The sequence below is a fragment of the Antedon bifida genome, chromosome 6, assembly GCF_963402885.1.
Source record: "Antedon bifida chromosome 6, ecAntBifi1.1, whole genome shotgun sequence".
NCBI lineage: Eukaryota > Metazoa > Echinodermata > Crinoidea > Comatulida > Antedonidae > Antedon > Antedon bifida.
In genome coordinates, this window is record NC_136231.1 from 23,298,416 (window position 1) to 23,315,608 (window position 17,193).

At 31.0% G+C, this 17,193-nt stretch overlaps 2 protein-coding genes across 5 annotated transcripts in view; both read left to right on the forward strand.

Annotated features, from left to right (window-relative positions):
• Positions 1–17,193, forward strand: part of LOC144845889 (angiopoietin-1 receptor-like) — a 38,504-nt gene that overhangs the window by 7,166 nt on the left and 14,145 nt on the right. Inside the window, exons 11-13 of one of the 2 annotated variants that reach the window (XM_078703391.1) lie at positions 309–390; positions 544–645; positions 1,267–3,181. The exons of the other annotated variant lie outside the window; for it this stretch is intronic. Coding sequence (XP_078559517.1) covers positions 309–390; positions 544–645; positions 1,267–1,387 — 305 coding nt within the window. The 3' untranslated portion in view covers positions 1,388–3,181. Of the gene's footprint in view, positions 1–308; positions 391–543; positions 646–1,266; positions 3,182–17,193 lie in introns of those variants that run through there. 2 annotated transcript variants of the gene reach the window in all.
• LOC144845893 (uncharacterized) lies at positions 9,062–15,321 on the forward strand. 3 transcript variants are annotated; one of them, XM_078703398.1, is made up of 7 exons: positions 9,062–9,250; positions 9,827–10,132; positions 10,527–10,806; positions 11,014–11,322; positions 11,658–11,754; positions 14,551–14,640; positions 14,850–15,321. In XM_078703398.1, exons 4-7 carry the CDS (start codon positions 11,217–11,219, stop codon positions 14,875–14,877), a joined length of 321 nt encoding a protein of 106 aa, XP_078559524.1. In that variant the 5' UTR covers positions 9,062–9,250; positions 9,827–10,132; positions 10,527–10,806; positions 11,014–11,216; the 3' UTR covers positions 14,878–15,321. The 3 variants fall into 3 exon arrangements, 2 of the variants coding, with proteins under 2 accessions (XP_078559524.1, XP_078559522.1); XR_013612606.1 differs by lacking the exons at positions 11,658–11,754; positions 14,551–14,640; positions 14,850–15,321 and having other exon boundaries at positions 9,064–9,250; positions 11,014–11,288; XM_078703396.1 differs by lacking the exons at positions 10,527–10,806; positions 11,014–11,322; positions 11,658–11,754; positions 14,850–15,321 and having other exon boundaries at positions 14,551–14,771.

Here is a 17,193-nt window from a genome sequence, read left to right on the forward strand (position 1 = left end):
CACTCTTGTATGAGACTCTAACTTCAACCTTAACTGGACAATGACTTGTAGATTTGAGATGTACCCAAGAAAACTATTTCTTTTTCGCTAGTTTTATTCTACTACCTTGATACAGATAATAATATATGCAGTACCAATAATCTGATGAATTTATATATACTGACAATATTTTAGGTCTGGTATTTTACACTGCATATATTAGTTTAGTATTGTCATGATATTTAATCAACAAGATTTGGTATTTCCTTTCACGCATTTTATTCAATATGTTTTAAACGTCTACATTATCTACGTTATTTATTTCAAAGATACATTCGGAATCATTTCTGGAGGCTGTCTTGCTGCAGGAGTGTGTTTTGGTGTCATAATTACTATTATGGTTACGATCTGGTAAGTATCCAATTATTTTTTTGTTTAATTTGAATGTTCAATTCATTTATGTTAATTGTTTCATGGAATTAATGTTGATGTATTCTTTGTGAGCTAATTTTTCAGATTAAAAGCCATTTTAGGCATGATCTATCTAGTTTTTTTTTATTAAAGTAAACAACGACTTCGGAAGAATGTGAGTAAACCTGATGGAGCAAATGATCCACAAGTCTACTATAACACTGCAAGTAACAATTACAATAATTTTGTACCAGGGTAATTTTTTTTCCTTATTCATTTCTAATATTTGATTTCAAGATCATAATATTATTATCAAGAAATTATTAAGAAATCTTTAATGACACGAAAACTCGGCAATTTATTTCTGGCTGTTTTAATTTATCGTTTTAATTTAGCCTTTTCTATTATTTTTATCTCCATTGAGATCCAGCCACTGATACAAACAGTATTGTAAATTCTGATTGATGTGTAATTGTTATATTCAACAAAAACCCAAATTAAGAGCTCAGAAACCAACCAACCAACCAAAATTCCTACTTGTTTTCCCTTTTTTGCACATTTATTTTCGGCCATTGTGGATGTATAAGTCGAGATTCAGATGAGATTTTGTGACGTCATCAATATATCGATTTTCCTGAAGAGCAATAATATCAATCAATAAAATCACATTGTGTTATGTTATGTTATTGTGCGAACAAACAAACACACATAAGCCTAAAATCAGTTATAACAACTACCCAAGAGCAAGGCCGATAGCATTTTATGTCAAAATAAATGTGAAGATGAAAGACATACCTATCCGGCCAAAGATTTCAAGTTAATAACGTTTACATCATGTGATAATAATTAATTTTTCCATACATTTCTTAATTCAAGAAAAAATCAAGACAGAGTTTATGAAGTTACTGATGATGATTATGCTACTGTAACTGGTGGTCCTTGTTACAGTAACACAGCACAGACACAAGTGAGAGAAGACCAACCAATAAGAAAGTAGACTTTAGAGGCATTCTTTGATACATTTTCAAAATGATTATCTTATACATTAATATGTTCTCCATTGTGAGATTATTATCATTATCATATTTTTAAAATATAGAAAAAAGTATATTATATAAGTGGATTTTGTGATTATTAATTATAGTATTATAAACGTAGTATAGGCCATACAATCCCACATTTCTATTCTAAAAGAACCGTTGTTATTACAATTCAGACATCGGGTAATTTAATACAATTTTTATTTAATAAAAAATAATGTATTAGGTATGTTTGGCCTACTTACTGAATTATATCGGTACCAACTTCAATTTCGATTATCAGAGAATATAAATATTAACGAATATAGCGAATGAGCTGTTTATAAAGTAGATTTCTATAGTCTGGTTTAACTCATATCTTTATATTATTCATCGCTGAACTTATAATTAAGTTGCATTATAAATAATTAGGCCTGGCTTCTAAAGCTAGAATTCAGGATAAATTAAATTCATTCTACATAATCAATATTTAAATTATGTTACTTAGTTTATGACATTCCTGGATGAACTTAGCCTACACTTCGTTTCTATCAACTGATCTACCATCTAATTGCATATGACATGCGAAACTAACTTTTTAGATCGATACGATGTAATGCCAAAGAGGCGGAAGGAGAGTTCATTTAAAAATGGTCATCTATATATAAATTATGGTTAATTCTGATATAGGCGAGCACAATGCAAAAACTTCGGTACAAATCTCCGCCTTGGATACCTACCTTATCTATCTCAGATGTACCGCGAAACATAGATTTGATAACATTAGTGTTCAGTTCGACGCTATTGTTCCATATTTCTATCTTAGGAAGATATTATAAAGAGTTTTTAAACAAAATGTATGATTTCAACAGTAGATTTTCAACTCAATTTCAATTCTTCGCGGTCAAAGTAATTTCCGGGTTTACGATAAGTTCACCTTGCAACAGCCTGGTTTCAACTATTTTCTCTCTTTTATACACAAGGAAGGAGTTAAAATAATAGATTTGACCCTAAAGGTGACTGGAAACAGGCACTTTCCATCAATCAATACTGTGTCCCTTTGGAAGACGAAAAAAATCAGATAGTAGGACTGTAGCTTAAGTTGGCCATTAGTCATAGGAATTTCAGTTTTTTGTTTATTTTAAAACATACCGCTCGTGTGTGAAGGTACAGTAGTTAAAAAATAGAATTTATCTGCAAATTAATAAAGATCAAATTAAATATACGCCATAAAGAATCGGAATATATTGTGGGGAATAGTATTATAAAATTACATAGGGAGATTTGATCGATTGAAATCCTGATAGCTGAATTTTATTGAGTAAGCTGGCAGGAATAACTGTAGGCTATCTTCCTGTGTCCCGTTAGGACCGAGATGTCTGCCCATGTTGCAAGCCGTAATGTCTTCTTTCTTGGGCCCACTCTGTCACGGCAGTTAGTTTCAAAAGATGTTTAAATTAAATAATGTATTAATAATTATTAGGATGGTATTTATTTGATTTATTTTAATTAACGCCTCTCCAATAAAACATCACTTTGAATAATAATCCCCCCCCCCCCCCACCCATTCCAACTATCTAATAAACGTCCATCCACATTTATAATAACACAATTATACTATTTGTAGTAGAATTCATCGCACTGTTATCTACAATTTACCAAGCATTTGTTATTCTTTTTTACCACTTTTCATATCTATTAGAGGATTTCATTTGATTATAAATGTTACCATATTATTAAAACTAAAAAATTTAACATATATCCCTCGAATAAGCACCGTCCCTCAAATGAACTCCGCCTCCCCAAAGGGCCCTACCAAACAATAGAAACTATACTTTAAAATGTTATTAATCATCTAAAATACTGTGAAACAAAGTAGTTTAGTTTTACGAATGTCAAGCATTTTCAATAATGGTATATAACCGACAGAAAACGTACAAGGAGAACATTATCATTCCGAGAACCATCGTCAACACTTCCTAGAGGGGGGTACGAGCGAAGCGAGCTTACCCTCGAGTATTATTAATTTAAATACATAGGCCAATTTGTAAAAAAACTAATATATGATATATTAGGTATTTTACGTTAAAAAAATAGAGGTGAATGCCTCCCACCACCCCCTTTTTTGCATTTTATTGTTAATAGGTATTACCAGGATAGGCATACCGAGGTATGCATACACAATATTACCACCTTAACAAGTAGCCATGTCTATGCACAGTAAAACGTTCCACCTGTATATTAGTAGGACGGTATTCAAATATTGATGCGCGCGCACGTGGTGGTGTCGTCAACAGTGCCGGCCACCGCAACACATGAATTTTGATGAGAGGTGAGGAAAAGGCTCACCACCACACCCCCGCGGGGCATATAGAGCGCGCAGCATGCAGCAAGAAGGAGAAGCGGTCTTCGGGGGAACAACACCAGCATCAAATAAATCAATGCAAACCAGGCAACTGATGTCTGGTTTGACAGGTGTCCGTTTTAGCCTAGTTCTATACAGCCTAGGCCTAGGGGCAGTTGTAATAATAATATAATAATAATAAGAAAGAGACAGAATGGACCTAAAGGTAATATTCCTCCTAGTTTTAGACATAGGGGCCAAGCCTAGGCTATTCTGGGCTAGGCCCAGGCTAGGCCTAGCCTATAGATAGGCACGAGTCAATCTATGACGTCACTCACTTAAATTCGGTTTTGTTTTTTTTATCCCAAAATATCGCGTATGGGGTGTTGTGTGAAAACACAACAAGCCCTTTAGGCTTTAGGAATTTATTTTTTTATAGAGGGCCTGTTTCTGCTGGAACTGCTCAAAATATGGTAAAACAGCTGACAGCGACAGAAAATATAAACACGATGTCGCAGGTAAAAAAAAAAACAGTATATTTTATTGGAAGCAGAAATGGTTACAGAAAATACGATATAGGCTAAATTTGAAAATAGCGTATTTTATCCACAAATTTTGTGGGGAAAATACGGTATACAAAATACGGTATTTTTTTTATGAGCGCCGTTTCCTCTGCCAAAAAAATACCGTAGGCCTATATATTAAAAAAAAATGTATTAAAAAAATACCGTATTAAATAAATACTGTATTTATTTGGCAGCAGAAACAGGGCTAATTCAAGCGGTTTGATGTCAGACAGGTCATTTAAAGTTCATTCTCGGGTCAGGTAACTTTATTTTTCAAACAGTGGTCGTTAAATTTTTTGGCAGAGTTTTGAACATTTGAGTCGAATAAAAGTCGTATTTGTGAGAATAGCGTAAGTAATAAATTCAATTATTATGTTTGTAAACGCTACTTCATGTATTTACGTATATTTCTGCCAAATGTGAATGCAATTAGATAAATCGCGGTAGAATGTGATCGATCGACGTACTCCACCTTGTAGCACTGAGGGTGCTCTCTGACGGTAAGCTTATTGGGATAGTCGAAACCGGCTTTCGTAACAGTAATGTAACAGCAATATTTCAATGTAAATTCACGATATGTTAATTAAATAATTTTCTGTTTTTCTACTTATTCTCTATACATGATTAACATGAATTCAATATAATGTTAAACATTTATTATAGAATCACATATTTTATTACAGTAATATTTACTGATTTTAAATAATAATAGTTATTTTAGCAAGAAAAATGATTGATGGGATCTTATAGACTGAATTAAACTGTAATTAATTATTACATGTCATTTGGAATTAACCCTACCAACCAAGTAATTTGTATCAAAACCTAGCTAATATTTATATTTCAGGAAACAATGGATATATTACAGTTTTGAATTTGACGCCACAAAGCGACATTAACAGATATTACCAATGTTACACTCCTTCTTCATTCACTGACTATAGTCTGGGTTACGGTAGATCATTCGCAGTAGTAGATGGGGAAAGTATAGCTGAAACATTGTGGGTCACGCCAAGTTCAAGTCGTAGATACGTAGCAATACCTAATGTTGGCATGGGAGTGTACTATTGTAAATTAGTGAAAGATAATGGCGCCACTACATCAATTGTTGAGACTACTAAGATAAGAGATGATGGTAAGATGTTCTGTAACCATAAATATTTTACTTTTGTGTTAATCATAATTTGAGTAGCTTTGCTGCTCTACTGTACTAAATAGAACATTTTTCTGTAACTATTTAATATAGTTAATGTATGATTTTTTGTACAGCGCCTTTAGGCAGTTATGTTAAAGAGAACAGAAGCATTAGAAAAGAGTTACCATGTGGAAGCTTACTTTTCTAAGGTTGAAAAAATTGGAATCTGTAAACGTCTGTTAAATCAAAAATAGGTGTTATCAAAATGGGTACAAGCAACAATGATTACACTCCACTGACACTTCCACAACACTGACACTCAAACAAGATGTGTTTTAATATCCAAAAATATCCACAAAAAAAAATCTGAACATATTATAACAGTCTAAGTGAATGAAATCCACTCTGCAACATGCACCAAACAGTCGTAAATGAACACACACATTTAGCGTTAAATGGCTGCGGATAGATCAGAGTGGCACGTCCCGATTGTTTTATAGGTAGGCGTAACGTATAGCTGCACCTACCATTTCTAAGCAAAAGGCCTATTCTTTTCATTAGAAAACTAATGTGCATTGTGACAGCATCTAAAAAAGTGACCATATTTTTGTAATAAATAGTAAAATAACATCAACCTCAAAGATATTTGACCATATTTAGGCAAAAAAAAAAAAGATTATTGAGGGTAGGAAACAGGAAGGTTGGGGGCGGGAATCTGAGCCAGAAGCTACCTCAAAACTTGACATGTATGTACTGTATGTATTTTATTATTTTCTAAACAGCTCTAATAACACCAGTTAATTCTAAAACTACTGTAACAGTGAATGTTTGTGATGATGTCACAATTAAATTTGACACCGATATAAGCGGTGATTTAATGTGGAGGAAGGATGGCTCTACTCCATTTAAAAGTGGAACAGAAACAAGCACAACCTTTAACCCGGTAGAGACTACTGATGCTGGGATGTATGAGCTTTATTTAAGTGGTGCTCGTTCAGATCGTAGACACTCATTTATCAAGTTGATTGTACGAGGTAAAACTTTGTTATATTGTTTAAAAAATCAATTAATGTATTGGATTTCAACTTTTGTTTTACTATTTTTATGCAATTGACACTTTAGTTCTTCCTTATTTTCATTACTGCAATACTATCTGTTATTGTTCAAAGGTCAATAAATTAATTAATTGTAGAAATATAATTATATTGTAGACACTTTGTACACATTTTCCTCAAATAGGAACTGCACAATATTCAATTTTTAAAAATTGTAATAATAAAAAGCTATTAACTTCTGCGAGGGATATTTTTAAACACTCCTCCCTTAAAAGTAGTTGTTACAATTTAAGAAACCCTAAATTATTATTACTTCAATCCTACATTTTGGAACGAACTCCGTAACACTTTACTTGCATTAGCTTCATTGAAGAAAAGTAAGGAAAACAAAAGTAAAAAAGTATTGTCCTGAATGTTTGGATGTTAAGTATATTTGCCGAACATGCCTATTGATTTTTGATAACATGCCCTCTGTATCCTAGTAGTAGTAAAGCCCTCTCTCTCCCTGAATATAGTTTTCTCCGATATATTTGCCAAGTAGGCCTACTCAGTTTCTGAATGCTTTCATTTATTTATTTGTTTACTTATTTATATTTTTTTTAACTTTATATTTAAATTAGTAAGTGAGACAAAGTTTCCTTCTAGTCGGGTCCTTCAATTTTTTATTCATCATTTAATTATCATTAGTTTATTATGTCAACTCAATCAGTACAGTACATTCAATCATTTTCATACATAGCGTGTCCGTGTCACAAAAACTTCTCACTTGCATGACTTAGCATTTCATATTCAGCTCAGCTCAGCTCAGTGCCTCGTTGCATAAAGTAATCATACTGTTAACTCAAGAAAATTTCTTTTTCATTTCATAAACATTCATATTTTTTATATTAATATGAATAAGTAGTAATGCACTAGCAATTTTCGTATACAGTTAAATGTAATTAATAACAGGATTAATATTGATTTTTGGTATATTGAAATTTCTTGAGTATTGGCTGATTTCATGTAGACTTGCCCCAAGTCTGTATTTATTGTCTTTTTTTTTATTTATTTGTTTTTATAAACTCAAGTAATACACATATGAAACGCCATATGTGCAAAAATATTTATATTATTACAAAACTCCGTCTGGAGCCCAGACTAGATTTCATGGTGAGATATTATTCTGTTAAAAAACTAATCTTGTTATTGTTTTAAACCACAAAATTGTTATTAGGGTTACCTGTCTATACTGGAAACTTGACGGTACTTAATATTTCAAGTTCCATTATCACCATTGAATGGACGGCATGGAACAGCAATACTGATGATGGAGATGGTCCAGTTGTTGGATACTTTTTATACCAAAAACTGAGCAATACAAACGATTGGAAGAAGACATTTTACGAGAATTCTTTATCAGGCACTGTTAATGGGTTGTGTGATAGAGAATACAGTTTTGGTGTTTCTGCTGTGAGACCTGGTGAAGGGGGTGAAGGACCAATTGGAAAAGAGGAAGTCACAGTACAAAATCATTGTGAAAGTAAGTGTAATACATTTATCAATACAGCATCAGAAATAGAAATTGACAATGTAATCCATTCAAATTTCAACACCAATGATTATAAACTTCATTGCCTTGCCTTTCCAACTAAACATCTCCAGCTATTTTAAAATATAAATTGTAAAAATGATTGTACTGTATTGATTGATAGCTTTTGGTAGTTGTAGTTTCTTGAAAATGTGAATGTAAAAGTTGTTTTTATATCTTGTCAGAAATTATTGATGCCACATTTGTACCAGCAAATAACAACCAGAACACAACTGCATTATGTTCAGTAAAACATTATGGTACAAAAAACATTACAACAATGATTATGGTGACCAATAAACGTTTCACTGAAAATATTACAACACTAGTAGGAATAGATCTAGATGGTGAGAATATAACAACATACACATTTTCTGTGACATCAAATGCTGATTCAACATACAAATGTGTAATTGTGCACAACAGATTTTCAGTTCATAGAGAAATTTGTGCTAAAATATTTCGTAAGTAGGAAAAAATATAATCAAGTTTAAATCTATATTACTTTTTGAAATGTATGTTATTATTATATTAATATTTATATTAATACACTTCAGTGTTTTCTTGAATGCCTAATTTGTTTTCATGTTCTGTAGGTTATATATTTTATTATATTACACAGCCAGCTTTTCATGTTGTGTAATGTGACAGGTATTTGAATAGTTTGCAACTAAATACCAACCTGCAATACATAAATACATTACTAACTGCTCTGCCGGCAAAAACTGAGCGTCTCATTTGCATGACTTAGCATTTCACATTCATATTCAGCTCAGCTCAGAGCCTCGTTGCATAAAGTAATTATACTGTTAACTCAAGACATTTTCTCCATTTCAACTCATAAACCTTCATACTGTATTAGTATATTAATAAAGTAGTAATGCACTTTTCATTTAGAGTTTAATGTTAATTAATATCAGGATTAATATTTGATTTTTGGTTTATTAAAATTTCGTGAGTATTGACTGATGTCATGGTGGGATCTTATTCTGTTAAAAAACTAATAAACGTTTCACTGAAAATATTACAACACTAGTAGGAATAGATCTAGATGGTGAGAATATAACAACATACACATTTTCTGTGACATCAAATGCTGATTCAACATACAAATGTGTAATTGTGCACAACAGATTTTCAGTTCATAGAGAAATTTGTGCTAAAATATTTCGTAAGTAGGAAAAAATATAATCAAGTTTAAATCTATATTACTTTTTGAAATGTATGTTATTATTATATTAATATTTATATTAATACACTTCAGTGTTTTCTTGAATGCCTAATTTGTTTTCATGTTCTGTAGGTTATATATTTTATTATATTACACAGCCAGCTTTTCATGTTGTGTAATGTGACAGGTATTTGAATAGTTTGCAACTAAATACCAACCTGCAATACATAAATACATTACTAACTGCTCTGCCGGCAAAAACTGAGCGTCTCATTTGCATGACTTAGCATTTCACATTCATATTCAGCTCAGCTCAGAGCCTCGTTGCATAAAGTAATTATACTGTTAACTCAAGACATTTTCTCCATTTCAACTCATAAACCTTCATACTGTATTAGTATATTAATAAAGTAGTAATGCACTTTTCATTTAGAGTTTAATGTTAATTAATATCAGGATTAATATTTGATTTTTGGTTTATTAAAATTTCGTGAGTATTGACTGATGTCATGGTGGGATCTTATTCTGTTAAAAAACTAATCTTGTTATTGTTTTAAACCACAAAATTGTTATTAGGGTTGCCTGTCTATACTGGAAAATTGGCTGTACGTAATATTTCAACCACCTTTATCACCATTGAATGGATGGCATGGAACAGCAATACTGACGATCGAGATGGTCCAGTTGTTGGATACTTTTTATACCACAAACTGAGCAATACAAATGAATGGAAGAAGACATTATATGAGAATTCTTTATCAGGCACTGTTAATGGGTTGTGTGATAAAGAATACACTTTTCGTGTTTCTGCTGTGAGACCTGGTGAAGGAGGTGAAGGACCAATTGGAAAAGATAAAGTAACAGTAAAACCTCATTGTGAAAGTAAGTGAGATATAATATATTTATCAATACAGTATCACAAATAAGAATTTACAATGTAACCCATTTCTAGGCCAATGATTATACACTTTTTTGTTCTCTTTTGTGGTTAATACAAAAACCATAAAAATCTTGATTGATCTTGATCTTGATTATACACTTTATTGAATATTTGTTGCATTGGTTTAAGAGATGTTGCAACATTATTATTACCACTTAACTAAAAATCTCCAGATAATTTAAAAATAATAAAGTTGTAAAAATACTTGTACTGTATTGATTGCTTTGGTAGTAGAGCCCTATTTCATGTTTATATTTGTTTATTATTCACTTCATGTTATGTGAGTTTTGCCCTTTCTTCAAAATTTGCATGTAAACAAATGTTTTTTCTTGTCAGAAATCATAAATGCTACATTTGTTCCAGCAAATAACAACCAGAACACAACTGCATCATGTTCAGTAAAACATTATGGTACAAAAAACATTGCAACAATGATTATGGTGACCAACAAACATTTCACTGAAAATATTAAAAAACTGGTAGAAATAGAACAAAGATGGTGAGAATATAACAACATACGCATTTTCTGTGACATCAAATGCTGATTCATCATATAAATGTGTAATTGTGCATGAAGGATTTTTGACTCAGCGTGACATTTTTACTAAAATATTTCGTAAGTAATCAAATGTTTTTGAATAAGTTCAAGAGTTTATGTTTATACTATATCAATATTTATAACACTTGACAAATAACGATTGTTTTATTTCGTTAAAAGCCTATATTCTCTATATTCTATTTATTTTTAATAGTGTAGGGTTAATGTTTCTCATTAAAGAAAAGCTAATCTTTTTATTTTTAACTAACACAAACATTTTATTAGGGTTACCTGTTTACACTGGGAATTTGACAGTACTTAATATTTCAAGCTTCTTTATCACCATTGAATGGACGGCATGGAACAGCAATACTGACGATGGAGATGGTCCAGTTGTTGGATACTTTTTATACCACAAACTGAGCAATACAAATGATTGGAAGAAGACATTTTACGAGAATTCTTTATCTGGCAATGTTAGTGAGTTGATGTGGGATACAGAATACACTTTTGGTGTTTCTGCTGTGAGACCTGGTGAAGGAGGAGAAGGACCAATTGGAGAAGAAACAGTCACTGTAAAAACACTTTGTGGAAGTAAGTTTAGTCTAAAATATTTCTCAAGTATCAACAAATAGGAATTAATCAAATTGCTAGACTAATAGTTTATTTCATTTGACTTTGTGAGAGATAATTTAAGTTATAACTCCATGATGACAAATTTGGTGATGTTAAATATGTAAAGTTACAATTTACAAAGTCTAGCTAAAATGAATTGCTTTAGTTACAATATTTTATTTTATTTTAGTTACAATGTTACAATATTATGCTATTATTATATTTATGAATTCTGCTGATAGCTGTTGTTTATCTTAATTTGTTATTAGTATTAATAGTTATTTTTAGTAAACATTAATTTATTTTTAATTAAGAATGTGCAAATAGATCAAATGCTAGTAGCATTATTGGTGGCGCTGTGGCGGGAGGCGTTTGTGCTGGTGTCATCACATTCATCATAATACCGATTTGGTAAGTTCTTATAAAGCCATTTAATACATATATCTTAAAAAACTAAATAAGGAAAGTAGGCCTAAAAAATAGTTTTAAGTAGGCCTATAAATAAGTTTGGTGGTGCATCACCTAATCTTAAAAATATTTACCAGGATTATGCAATTTGGAGATTTAGCATAATTATCGTGGTAATTCAACTCATATTTTCTTCTTATCTCATTATAGTACAGGAAAACTATGAAATATGGTTGAAAAAATTGCAACAGAATTTATTTCACCACAATGCATTTCTATAAGGTCCCTATATGAACATACTAAAAGTCTAGAAAAATCCAGGTAGGGGAAATAGGTTTTTTTAAACAAAATGGTCGCCAATGGCGAAAATTCCTAAAAAAGGACAAAAAAACATAAATGATAGATCTAATTACCACTTTATAACAGTTTTTACAATGGTTTATATATTTCTTTACAATTTCGAAGATCTGAACTACAATAAACACATTATTTTAAGTGCTGATAATTAGAAAATGGCCTAAAAACAAATGTTTAAGTATCTAGATATATCCCTATTGTTATAATATATACGCAGTCCTTCCTATGCTTAATGCATAGGATTACGGTGTCTAATAATAAATCAGTTCATTTACATTTGTACTGTTATAACAATGTATTACAACATTGGTGGTGCCAGTGGCGAGGGTATAGGGATGGGAGATCATATGGGAAGGGTGAGGGAGTCTGTCCGTCCCCCATCCCCTCTCCCCAATTGGCTATTTTTTATGTACACAATATGATGATATTTCCTAATATAAAACAATACCCCATTGAGTGCTGTTTCAAGGATTTTCATTTTTAAAAGTGAGTAAAACTACCCTTTACCGGTATAATATTGTCGGAACTTCTGGGTGCGCTTCCATTGATGGCCCAGCCAATTGATGCTAGCTGCGCTCTAAACCGTATTTATTCGGATAAACGCTACATTTAGAAAAATCGAATAAAAATTTTGCAGCAAAGTCTCCATTGACTTCCCTCCATATATAGCTACCAATGCCAAATTCCTGATGCAATGTTTTCTTTTTTTTTGGAAACTGTTTGGTTTACAGAATTTGACATACAACTGTGATGTGATGATTTTTAAGACCAACACCTTTTCCTAAACCAAATTTACTTACGGCCCATAATTATAGCCATTAAACACAAGAGTTTACTTTGCCTTCACATAACGTAACAAACATACATGGTACATAATAAATGTCTTGAAATGTTGCTGTTTCGGGCCAAGAGGTTTGATGTAGCAGTGCTCCCCCATTGATAACATACAGTGGGCAGTGAGATGAAGGTTTCTGAGTAGTCTAGCAGTGTGTATGGAGTCAATGGAGTAAAAGAGGGCTTTTTATACATGGAATCCAGGGATATGATACTACATCCCATCTATTTGGTATAGGAAAAGGTGTTATAACACCTGGGCAGTAGTATGCTTACAAACTCTGTAAAACCAAGCGTCTCCAAAAAAAAAGAAACCATCGCATCAGAGGAATTGGCATTGGTAGCTATATACTGTATGGAGGAATACGTACTGGGAGAAAGTAGCAAAAAGCAAAACAGCACTTGAAATAAAGTCTATTCCCCCAACAACAAATGCTGCAAAATGTCATTCCCCGTGTGTATATTACCATGGTACAGCAGTGGATAGAAAATACTCTTCAACCCACAGACTGGGGGATGGAAAGTTACAAATGGCGTGATGTGTCCATTGATGACAAATTTATCAGCACATGCTTAATTCCTACCTATAGACAGAGGATGATAACTGGACAATGAAAATGAATGGATTAATAGATTCTAAGATTGTATAATTCTATTGTTGTGACAGTACAAATGTAAATGAACTGTTTTATTTTTTTCTCATTTATTATCTATTATTTCTAGAAAATGTTAACTGTATTTTGTTTTTATTTGAGAAATAAATTATTGATTGATTGATTGATTGATTAGACACCGTAGTCCTGCATTATAATGCATAGGACTACGTTGTCTATTATTATAACCGTGGTGATATCTTGATACTTAAATGTGTGTTTTTGCTGCTAAACAGCACTTAAATTAATATGTATATTGCAGTTTAAATGTTTGACACTAAAGAAATATAAAAAGCATTATAAAAACTGCTATCAAGTGGTAATTAGATATAAAATATATGTTTTTTGTTCATTTTAGACATTTTTCGCCATTGGCGGCCATTTTGTAGACTTTGATTTTTCTAGACTTTTAGTATGTTCATATAGGGACCTTATAGAAATGCATTGTGGTGAAAAAAATTCTGTTGCAATTTTTTCAACCTTTTACTGATTCTGAGCATATCTTTCCTGTACTATTACTTTAATTCAATTTAAACCTCACATATTATATTTAAATTAATTCATAGGCCATTGTAGTTCTTTTGTATAGTAATGCCAGTAACTTGCTTGTTTTTTTGCAAGTACAATGGTCTTAAAGTTATGCGAGTTTTACCTAAAAAATGACTTCATAGTTCATAGCAACAACAGCAGCAAAGCCTGTCTATGATACAGTTAAGTTTAAGTTTACTGGTGTACAAACTTGCTGGCATGCCGATTATTACTTTTTGATTTCAACCTTTAATACAATTGATTTTGTGCGTTTTATATTTATATATTCGTCTACGCCAAAGGAAAGTTTTGTTGAAACAACAATTTTAATTTCTACTAAAATTTGTGTTGTTTTAGGTATTAGTTTAATTGTTTGATCAATTACTTTTATACTTTATAACGATTATTTTGTGTTTCCTTTAAAAAGTAAACATCGAATATATATGGATATTTCTACTACTAATGCGTTATATGATCAATACGTGTACCGGGATTATGCAAGTTTCAATTCATCAGAGTAAAGTATTCCATTCAATATTTTGTTACAATTAAAACTTATATATAATATGTATATTTTGATATTGAAACAAGTAAACAAACATTTTTTAACTCTATTTTAAATGTCTTTACAATAGAAACGAAAATATAATTGTTTTGACAATTATAATTATTTAATGTTGGAAAAATATGAATATTAAATATTTCTATTTTTTTGTTATAATCAAGCAATTACAAATATGAAGAAAGTGAATAACAAATGGGACAAATTGTGAAACATTCATCTATAAAAAAAAAGCGAGATATAAGACTAGTAATTGTGTGTTGATAGAGAAGATCTGAAACAGGTGAAACGAAAGACTATGTCAGAGCTGAAAACCATGATTGAAGACTTTGTCTAATGCTATCTTGGCCAACTAATTTGCATATCAGGATCCTTAGATCATTTATTAGCAAATTGTGTCTCTTCCTAAACTTAAAACAAGAAAAATAAAACAAGATTATGTATGTTTTGTAACATTATTGTTAGAAATTCTATAAATTTAAGGAATTAAATTAGATTTCGTTTAAAGGCCCAATTCAAATTATCTGTTTATAACTGACTTATCTATGTTAGTTTGACTAGTTACATTACAATATTTTAGTTATAATTACACTTTATTGTACTCAAAATCTCATTTTATTAAATAAAACACTGCACTTCTAACAAGGTAACAAATAGCAAAAGATGAGTATTGTTTGTTTCAAATGTGCTTATTATCTGTTGTCTTTTTGAACCACAAATCCCGCTACAAATACACTTTAATCAATAAGGTGTAAATGTATTTTATAGGAGATTGTTTTTGATATCGTTTGTAATCTAATGCAATGCCCATGTGGTATCAAAATGACCGGGATTTTTATTCTACATTTTAAAATATCTGCCATCTTGGATCCAAAATGGCATTTCTCACCCTGGGGCTGATCTTTTTTCCAGGTTTATGATTGCATCCCTTACAAAAAAGTTCTATAGAATTCTATAGAGTTCTATAGAACATTTTATAGAGCTCTATGGTATTCTATAGAAGTACAAAATTTCTATAGAAACATATTTCAATTTCTATAGAATTTATTTTGTGTCTATAGAATGTTTCTTTTTTTCTATAGAACCTATAATTTTATAGAATTTCTATAGAATTTATTTATGAATTTATATATGTGATTAATACATTGTCTCACCATTATTGAAAGATCATGGAATGAAGTGGATTGATAATTACATTTTTATTTTGCCAATAACAATTTTTTTTTTCATCGCTTACAAAAAATTATATGATAAGCAATTTTGCATGTAAAAGAATAGGATTTTTCTTTACCAGTTTATAGATTGTTGAAAATCAAATTAAAATCTGGACAAAATACAGAAAAACAATATAACACTTTTCTGTAGAAACTCTATGAAATCTCTATAGAATTTTGATAGAGATTTTATTCAATCATTCTATAGAAAATCTATAAACGAATTCTATAGAATATTTGATATAAATTCTATTTATTTGATTTGACAAAATTTGAACAAATTTGTAAGGGATATTAACATGAACCAATTATCATTGTGTACTTGAATTATATCAACTTTTGCTTACTGTATATCATCAATTATTATAATTTTTATTGCTTAATGGGGGTTACATTTTGATTTTGCCAATAGCAATACAATAATGCCTTTTACAATTTTGCATGTAAAGGAATATGATTTTTCTTTATAGACTGTTGAAAATCTAATTAACTTGGACAAAATATAGAAAAACAATACAACGCTTTTCTATATAAACTCTATGAAATCTCTATAGAATTTTAATAGAGATTTTATAGAATCATTCTATAGAAATTCTATAGAATAGTTGATATAAATTCTATAAAAATATTTTTATTTAATTCTATAGAACACATTTGTAATATTAACATGAACTAATTATCAATACTGTGTATTTGAATTATATCAACTTTTGCTTACTGTATATCATCAATTATTATCATTTTTCATTGTTTAATTAATGGGAGTCGTTAATTAACGGGAGTCGTTAATTAACACCTCCCTGGTTTTAACAAACACTACTCCAAGCCATAATGGATTGGTCCGTGCATGCAGTGCCTCATGGGATAGCTTGGTGCAACTGCAAGAAGAAAATCGGCGGGAGGATTTTAATTGTGTAGCAGCCAAGCAAGCTAGCCTCTAATTTTATTTGAAGAAAGATGAATACTTTGAATCATGTACAGTCTTAGCCAAAGGTTGGTTAATTAGTATTGTATTATTAACCTAGCTTACACATACCATATATGAGTTACATAATATAAGAATCTATGCTTTTTGGCCTAAATAGTAGTAGGCCTATGAGAATCAGGCCAACAAGCCAGCTAAAGTAAGGCCTACTACTACTAGGCCTACATATGGTGACTTGGGATTGGTTAGGGAAGCTAGGCCTAGCTAATTAAGAATTTAATTCGTTTTGTGCCTTCAAAAGAAAAGACCTACTTCATTGCTTAAATAAAAACAACAAGTTTTAAGCCTATAATATCATGATATAAACAA

Bases quoted from the DNA above. Each gene is read 5' to 3' on its own strand.
- LOC144845893 (XM_078703396.1), top strand. From the start codon at position 9,895: ATGGCATGGAACAGCAATACTGACGATCGAGATGGTCCAGTTGTTGGA. The intron at 10,133-14,550 runs GTAAGTGAGATA...TCCTTTAAAAAG, and splicing joins AGTAAAACCTCATTGTGAAA to TAAACATCGAATATATATGG.